Source organism: Protopterus annectens, chromosome 1.part2 (assembly GCF_019279795.1).
Source record: "Protopterus annectens isolate FY-2018-M chromosome 1.part2, PAN1.0, whole genome shotgun sequence".
Classification (NCBI taxonomy): Eukaryota; Metazoa; Chordata; order Ceratodontiformes; family Protopteridae; genus Protopterus; species Protopterus annectens.
In genome coordinates, this window is record NC_056727.1 from 755696104 (window position 1) to 755705185 (window position 9082).

General features: G+C 40.0%; 1 protein-coding gene across 1 annotated transcript; it reads left to right on the forward strand.

Annotated features, from left to right (window-relative positions):
• Positions 1-395: 395 nt before the first annotated feature.
• LBH (LBH regulator of WNT signaling pathway) lies at positions 396-7036 on the forward strand. Its single transcript, XM_044058896.1, has 3 exons — positions 396-643; positions 3922-4024; positions 4709-7036. Exons 1-3 carry the CDS (start codon positions 618-620, stop codon positions 4898-4900), a joined length of 321 nt encoding a protein of 106 aa, XP_043914831.1. The 5' UTR covers positions 396-617; the 3' UTR covers positions 4901-7036.
• The last annotated feature ends 2046 nt before the right edge of the window (positions 7037-9082 follow it).

Consider the following 9082-nt stretch of genomic DNA (forward strand, 5'->3'; position numbering starts at 1 on the left):
TTACCTAACATCACCCGCAGACTGTAAGAAAGCCTGCTTCACGCTTTAAGAGAAGTCCCTGAAGTAAATGACAAATAAAATTAACCGAAAGACATTCTAGTTCTTATGCAGGAATCAAAACACACCAGCTGCTCACGCACTGCAACTGAAGAGTTATTTCTATGAATGTGTCTTCTGTTGTTAACGCTCTTCGTCTTACTCGGTATGACCTGAGCCAGTTGCTTGAGTACAATTTACCTGCAGTCGCCCCCTCCCCCTTTAAAATGCAGGCTTACACAAGCCTATAACGCCATTCATGATTTTGGTAACCGACCGCCCATTGGGCGGGCGAAGGCGGGGTATTTACAGCAGACTAGGCTTCGCTCCGCCCCAAAAGTATTGCTATAAGTAGGGCTTCTCGTACATCGGAGCAGACTTTAACTGTGGACTGAAAAACTTGCACTATTACGAGTAACTTCGTGGACTTCTACAGCATTCTTAGTGTTGAGTTGTGGTGACAGGGTTAGAAGGGAAAGTGCAACACACTACATTATAATCGTACTCCCTTGTCTGGACTCATTGTGTGGCAGAACTTATTTCTTTGATTCCCGGGGAAATAAACATCGCTTAAGGACTTCATGTCTGTTTATTTTTCTATTCACTGGTAAGTATTGTACTCTGATCGCAGAATGTCATGCAAAATAAACGTTTATATTTTGTTAACGTCTATGCAATTATGTTGGCACTGGGGGCTAATTGTATTATAGAACGGGTTAGACGAATGGCTGCGTACGTATCTATTGCCCACATCGTTTGGTATATAGGCATAGTCGCATAATGCTTTTGAAACTGTCATGATGATGCTAGAAGTAGATGCACAGGGGAGCATTATTTTCTAATGCAGAGAGGGGAGCGCTGCAATTTAAGTAGTAGTCACTAAGCAGTGACATGCAAATGCTCCTGCTGTCTTAAATGTCTGCCTTGTTTCAGCATTGACCAGCAGCTTTCAGATGGTTCTCAGAGCTCTAAGCTCGCTTCCCTCTGGACAGATTGCTCTGGCGCTCTTGTCGTGAAGTAACCATTGGAAACTTCATTTAGACCATGAAAAGAGGTCTATTTGTTGCATAGTCCCTCTGTAGAGACAACATACTCCTGCCTCTCAACCTCTTAGCGCAATTGTCTGGACAAAGCCAAAAAACGTGTGGTGGAGCGAAGGACCAAAAGAATAAAATCTGGGACAAGTTTTAAATATTGCTCTTAGCAACTCAAATTGCTAAAAATGTCAGCTTTTGCATTGGGTTTCAAAACTCCATATCCTTAAGCTAATTGCTTGTCTGTCTTTTGCGGCTGTAATCCTGAATGATTTGCTGAAAAATCCAATTCTGAGGAACTGTCCAAAAATATGGACACCCAAGCTATATGTATATGCTTGGGCTGATGCATTCGCATGTTTCTCCAGCGTAAGGACATGTCAACAAAAAAATATTGTCCTTTGCAAAGCAGCGTCCTATTGAATACCCGTAGTTTAAAGCTAGCAGCTTTGTATTTTAGTAATTGGTTATACATCAATGTCTCAGCTAGCAATTTGCATTTAGACAGCTGATTCTAATTTGTAACTTCCTGCCTGCTGCGGGTTTGTTTGCCTTTAAAATACTTGTGATATATGCTTGCCACCAACTAACCATATCTTATAGTTTACAAAACAAGCTCCAGTTTCAGTGAAATAGTATTCATACCTCTCAACTGGACAGATTTTCGCCTCTTATAAAACTTGTGATTTTTCTGGATTTTTATGGTAAAATCCGCGAGGCTTGAGCTAAGATGTTGAGGTATGTATGGAATGTAAGCATCCTAAACTAAAAGGAGACTGGGCATGTAATGTGAGCTGTGGAGAATATAGGTAGTTAACAAATAGTTTGTATCTGGCTTCGTAACAATAGCACACAGTAATGCCTGAAAAAAAATTACTGCAACTTTCTAACGAAGGGTGATATATGGTTGAACGTAACTGGGAAAATAGTGGGGGGAAAAAGCCAAAAATAATTGGGGGGGGGAGGGGTAAAGCCACAGATATTTGGTAGAATAAAAGGTCTTGTTACCATGCATCTTTTGAAGGATATGAATACAAACTCAAAATTCCTGTCATTAAATCTTCACCGATTTGACACAAAAATCCAGAAAGACATTTAGGAAGAGACCAAAAATGTGGATATTCTGCGAAACTCTGGACAGTTGAGACTCGAGCGGTCTGAACGCGAGGTTTGCTAAAATCCTCAAATGTCAGGTACAAGTACGGCACAAACCTCGGAGAGGTGCTCGCGTTCTTTGTCTCCAAAACTGAGTGCCGCAGTGCTGGACTAACACCACCTCAGCAATAAAAGCAGGTCTCTAAATCTGGTTGGGTTTATATGGGGACAAGCAGATGCTATTTTTAGCTCTGCCACTCTTGTGCCGAGGGAATTTGGTACCTCTACAGCTTAACGGCTGCTTAACTTGAATGAAAAATATTTACTAAATTTCTGCAGCAAAGCGTATTCAAGGTCTCCTTCAGGGTCACGTTTAGTAACACTATTTTAGCAGCTACGAGTCTCTTGAGGGACATTAGTAAATTGGTTTAGTTACATGCAGTGGAAGATGGTTACCTCCGATTCCTCTTCCCGCAGGACAGTCCGTATTGTGGCAGTTGAGTCCTGTGAGAAAGTATAAACAATAGCAGTGTCCTGCGATTTTATGATCGTGTTTTCATCGTACATTTCCTATAAAACAAGCTCCTTAGCATGCCACAGCTATGTTACCAAAAAAAAAAAAAAAAAAAAATGCAGCCAACTGTACTGTGGCATGTCACGCAAAATGTCACACTTGCGTTAATGTCCTCTAGTCATCAGAAAAGTTGCAGGTATACCCACATCCAAAATGCTGGTCTAGCTATCCGGCGCTCCTGCAAGACTCTTTAAAAAATCTTAATTTTAAAATCCATTGGATCCTAGCTCGCAACAGTGTTGTGGCATTTAAAAAAAATAGTACTAGTCACATGGGACACTGACAGAATAAGACCGTGTGAATATACATCTTTTGAAGTAAAATAAATCTATAATTCTAATTGTCATTAAGTGTACTTTACCATTTTTTTATCCAGAAATTGCCTGTTGGGAATTAAGAGGGACGGGGCAGAGCTAATGTCAAAGTCTAAATCGGGGACCTCCCTGAAAATTGGTAATAGGAGAGGTACGCTTCGGACCTTCCTGTTTTGCATTGACCCCTGATGGTGTAACTAATGGTCCAGTATCAGTTGGGGACAGAGTATTAAGGTTCGCCCCAGGACCAAGTAGTTCTTGGATGTTGGTAGAGGATTAAAGCTATGAACTGCCTGTTGTAGCCTATGGTTTGATTCCTAGAGCCTCAATTTGTGTGCCGAGACTAAGAACCGTTATCACCCAGTCAGTGCTCTGGAGTAATTCGGGAATTGGGCTAGACTCATCCATGGGACGGTGGCCTCATGTACTGCATGCTCAGTAGCTACGTATGAACGTAAGATGTAATGTGCTGTTACATAACTGCCCCAGGATTTTGCCTTGAAATGTGGTATTGGTGATTTATACATGTGATGCCTCCTGTTTTGTGTGCTTTAGTACTCGGGCACTCGTTATATTCCATGCATTTCATGTGAGCATGCTGCTTTCTGTTGTAGCATAAATATGCCTGAAAACAAGAAACACTTATCCTGAAGATATATAACTTCTACTGGGGTGGATGGATCCCATGATTTTTTTCTTTTGTCCATGTAATTTAAATATTTGTAGTCAGCATTTGATTGAACATTTCTACTTCGAATGTCAGAAGTCTGTCTTGAGAGCAGGACTTGTGCCTTGGTATCTAAAACATAATGTTGAATTACTGCTGATTGTGTTCATTGAAGTTTTCTAATGGTTTCATTTTTTTCAGCCCTGATTACTTTAGGTCAGCTGAGATGACTGAGCTGATGTTGAACTCTCCATGTATGGATGATATTGGGCTATCCCCTCGCAAGGATGGGCTTTCTTATCAGGTAGGTCAGTTTTTGATAATTAAAACTGTTTTCAGCAGGACTTTCCAACTGAAGAATCAGTTTTAACTGTAAGCATTGTTACCTTAAATGGGGAACTTACATTGATAGCTGGTGGAAAATTGACTTGGGCAACTCCATTAAGTCCCTTATGTAATTGGATTATTTAAGGACAGTAACATTATGTATAGCCTTGTATGGCTTTGTTTAGGGGGTCTGGCTTAGATATACTCCAAGCCCTCTCTTTGAGCACCAGCTGTCTTTCCAGGCTTATTGAATAGGTTACAGGACATAATCCCTCCAAACCATTAACTTTTACATTGCCTTGGTGTTTTGCATACTGTCTCTAAGGTGTTTACCTTTATTCAGGGATGTCATTGCAAACAGCTGATGTCTTGGCACAAACCTGTATGTACCACACAGCAAATGCTTGTTAGATTGAATAAATACATACAGCTTTCATCTACTGTTGAGTTCATAATTTTTTGTGGAGGTCACTCCATTGAGACTTTTTATTTAATTTAAAATAGATCCAAATGCTGTAGGTGAAGGTTAATGCTATTTGAGGGGGTGTCTGTTTCTGTATGTGTATACGTGCATATGCAGCCTAAAAATCAATGTGCAGTGTATTTATGCATGCCCACTTATACAGAAGCAAAAAATTAACTTTCCAACTTCTGTTTTCAGATCTTTCCAGATCCATCAGATTTTGAACGTTGCTGTAAGCTAAAAGACAGACTCCCTTCAATTGTTGTAGAACCAACAGAAGGTGATGTAGAAAGTGGTGAGCTTAGGTGGCCACCTGAAGAGTACATGGTTGAAGAATGCAAAGAGAGTAATGAAGAAACGACCAAACAAGAAAACGACAAAGAACAATAAAACTGACAAAACTCAGATGAAGCTTTAGTAGTTTTTCATCACAAGGGACAAAGATGATGCACCTGCTCTGAATTTGGGTTAGAAACAAAAGTAGCTTGCACCTGCAAGATCTGTTTTTGTTTGCTTGTGAGAACTTGAGCCCTCTGCATGATGAAAGATTAAGATTACTCCTGTAGAAAGGAAGTACATGAAATGAGGTTTTGCTGCTGATCTCATCAGATTTTTTTTCTACAGACTGTAGAGGCAGCAGCAGAAACCAGTTGGAATGGTGGAGGAAAAGCAGGCTGGAGATGTATTGGGAGGTTCTGCACAGTAAGGATACCTATGAGGTTAACATGAGTGACACACTGTATTGTACATCTGTTTGCCTTTCTGTGTCAAATTTTTTTACTTGCGTATCAGGGTTGGGTATGCATTTCATTGTGAAATACCACTTCACTAAAATTAAAAATGGTGCTCTGGGAAGCTTGTAGGTTATGCTGCCTTCTCGGTCAGGTCTGTAATTCACACTGTCCTAGATCTTGATGTTATAGTAATAGGTATCTGGTCTTGAAACCAACATTTGTAATACTGGTATTGATTATGCACTGAGTGTAGTCCTTGTAGACAGAAACAAAGCTTTATACAGCACTTAACTGAGGTCTAAAATAAGAAACATTGCTTCTGTTCTCTGGCTGTAACTACCATGCTAAATGGAGCTGAAAGGCCAAGTTTTAAGGGTTGCATTCTTGGGCTAAATTTTTCATGATGGGGAATACATGAGTGGTCCTATGAGCCCTGTGGGGGTGGGGTGGAGGTTGACATGCAGTTTGAAGATGGTAATTTTCTTAATCTTTCTGGTGCTTCTACAATAGATCCAAACACTTGGGAATCCTGTGTTTGTTGGCAACTCTAGAATCATTTGGGGACAGACCATTTAGAGCTTGACACTCCTGTTTTGTATAGTGGCATGCCATACCCATGTGCAAACACTTTAGTTGCTGGCTGTAGCAATCTAATGCTCTGTCCCTGTATGTAACTTTACATTTTTTCCTGGACTCACAAAACCTCTTTGGAGAAGCAGGGCCTTCATTCATTTGATCTGTGTATCCTCTACCTGACATCTTGTGTTACAAGCTGAACTCTTGTCACATCAGTATTATGTGGCATGGTTTTGCAAAGATCTTGGTAAAATCCTAAGTGCCTCCATTTAGTTAACCTTGTTTTCATTGTTTAAGCTACATTGTAATTTTAGATGGGTCCTGTTTAAGCCTGAAGTATTGCCTTGTTCAGAACAGTACTGAAGTAGCCAGTGCTATATGAAATTGGTACCATTCACAACTGTTAGATGCCCCCTCACATTCTGTAGTGCATCTTTCCCCATAGTATTTAGTGCATCTTTCCCCATAGTATTTCTAGTACTCCACTCTAAGCAGTGTTCAATGGGCTGGAGATGCTGCAAAATACCATGAAAATGGACTGTAGACCTCAATTTAATGTGGAATCAAGATTCTTCTGCTGAACACCTTGGATAGCAATAATGTCAATGTCTTGTAGTGTCTGAGACAGAAGCTTGAGGATTTCTTAGTTGCATGTTTAAGGAATGTGCAAAATCTGGTATCATTTTACAGCAAATTGGGCTTGTAATCTTGAGTCTCGAATACTTATCGGATGTAATCAGCCTGTCAAACAGTATCTGGAAGTCCACAAGACTTGTAGGACAAAAGGTTTTGTGCCTCCTCTCAGCCTATGTTGCAATGCATTTGTTTCTGAATGCAAGACTGACACTGGTCAGTCATGGCAATATTTAGCTTGCATGGCCAGTGTGTTGAATTTGATTACCCTCATGCACGCCTTTGTCATGTGGCTTGACTGCAGAATTCATCAGCCATACAGCAGCTTTGCCTAAAATGCACATTGTTCTCAACCAGCTGAGTCTTCATAGAGACTGGATGTAAAAGGGGACCATAGTTTGCACATTCCTAGTGTTAAAATGTTTAATGTACATTTCATTGTAATGTATGTTTAATGTATTATGAGAACAAAGCACTCTTGTAAATTTGTGTTAATATTTTTTATAAGGCTCAGGGAGACAGCTAGCATTTTCTCAAACTGCTTTTTGTCACTGTGACAGTTGTAAATAAAAGTTTGAAAGTACTGTCTGCTTTTTATATCTAACCATCTGCACATTGTTACAAAATGTTTCCTTTTTCAGATGTCTATCAGTACTGTTCACAGGCAAGTATTTTTCCATTTAGCAAAACTTAACTGGTTAGTGTTGAAACCCTTGATTGCAGTTTCTGTAAGAATGCAAACATATGTTCTGATACTCCAGTAACAAATGCAATATGAATACCATATGTACCTATTTTTTTGAATGGGACTAAATCATGTAAAACTAGTTTAAGGGGTTTGGTCCTAAATCTAATGTCACTGGAACTGACACTCTATCATCTAAAGGGGTATGGTAATGTATAGCAAAAATCCTGGGGATTGAATTGGAACCACCACTTGGGCTAACTTAACATCCTATTCCACAGTGAGTGGACTGGACCATGGGCATACATCCAACTGAAGAATGTCCACGTTTGCCTCCTTTTTGGTCTGTTACTGGGGCTTTTTTTTTTTCCAGACCTCTTGCACTATGAGGTTGAAAGGTATGCCTGCAGGCCCTTTTCAGCTGTGACTTTAGCTCACTTGGACAAGTTCACACTTCTGCATTTTACAGTATGGCACATTGTACCCTGATTATGGAGTATATTGTGTAAGGTGTGCATTTGCAGCATGAGCTGCAGGGTTGCTATGGGCTTGTGTAAGCACTGGTTTGCTAACATTGCATCCTTATAGGTGCCGTAGACTATGTAGAGTGCAGGAGGTTGGAAGCAAAAAGATCACAATGGCAACATTTAGAAATTGATAGAAAAATTGATAGAAAAATAGTAACTCAAGTAAACAGACAACCACATAAAGGACAAAATCTTGTCTGTCAAAACACCTACTTGATCATTTCTTACCGGAAGCAAATTTTAATCCTCAGTTTACCCTGCCTGAGATCTGCCACAGTACAAATAAGGAAGTCTGAATTTGAAGTTTAGTGTATTGCCTTTGAAAACTGAAGTACCTGGTTAACAATCTCTGTACTAACTTGATTAGCAATTGAACAGAGGTACAGAATGTGACCACCTAAGCAACAGGGAAGCTACAACTGTACAATAAGTAATGAGCTTTTCACTTCAGCTGTGAAACCACAAGCTAAGATGTACACAAGCTTTAACAGTTCCACTCACAGTTGTGATTTATACCAGGTTTCTGAAACTTGGTATATGTATCTTAGTAATAGATGCACATCCAAAAACCTCTAGATTCCTTCAGTTTCACTCCTGACTGATTTTATAAGTGGTCTTTAACTGTGTGGATTTGTAAGGTGCAGGGAGGCACCCTTGATAGTAACTAGAAATTACTTTATGCACTTGTATTCTATAGTCAAGTGCTGAATGTGGCTTTGCCACTGTCTGGCAACTGAAGGTTGTTTCATGAAGTTGGAATGTCTGCAGAGTGGGAATCTTTACATTGAGCTCACACTGCATTATAGAACAGATGCTGACCTAAACTGACTGGGGTGAATTGCATGTTCTTGTTGGAACAGGAACTAATTTGGATCCGTAACTTGGACCAAACTGCTGCAAAATGAAAACCTGGTCCACTGTCCTTGGCTAACCTGAACTTTTCAGAACTGTTTTAAACATGCTGATTGAGTTCTACCAGTCTATTGCCAACTGATTTCTGCCAGTCTATTGTCAACATTGACTCTTAACAGTAACTTAGGCCTTGTGGAACTTGAGAATCCAAACTGGCTGCCTTCCTGATCTAATCCAGTAAGATCTATCATTTTATCCATCCTTAAAATGATCACTGCACCCCCAGATTGCTATTCTCCAAAACTACTTTCTAAGCTAATCTCTGCTTCCAAATCCAGAACTATTGTACAAAATTATTAACTAGTGATTGACTTTGGTCCTGCATTAGCCTCCCTAAGCAACTACCTTCTAAAATTGCAGAATTGGCATAGTCTAGATCAGGGGTGTCCAACCTTTTTGCTTGCAGGGGCTGCATTGAGTCAAAATTGTCTTGGGGCCGCATGTAAAATATATCCTATAGTTAGCTGTTTTACCAAAGTCAACCCCCTGGCTGTATTGTAGGTGA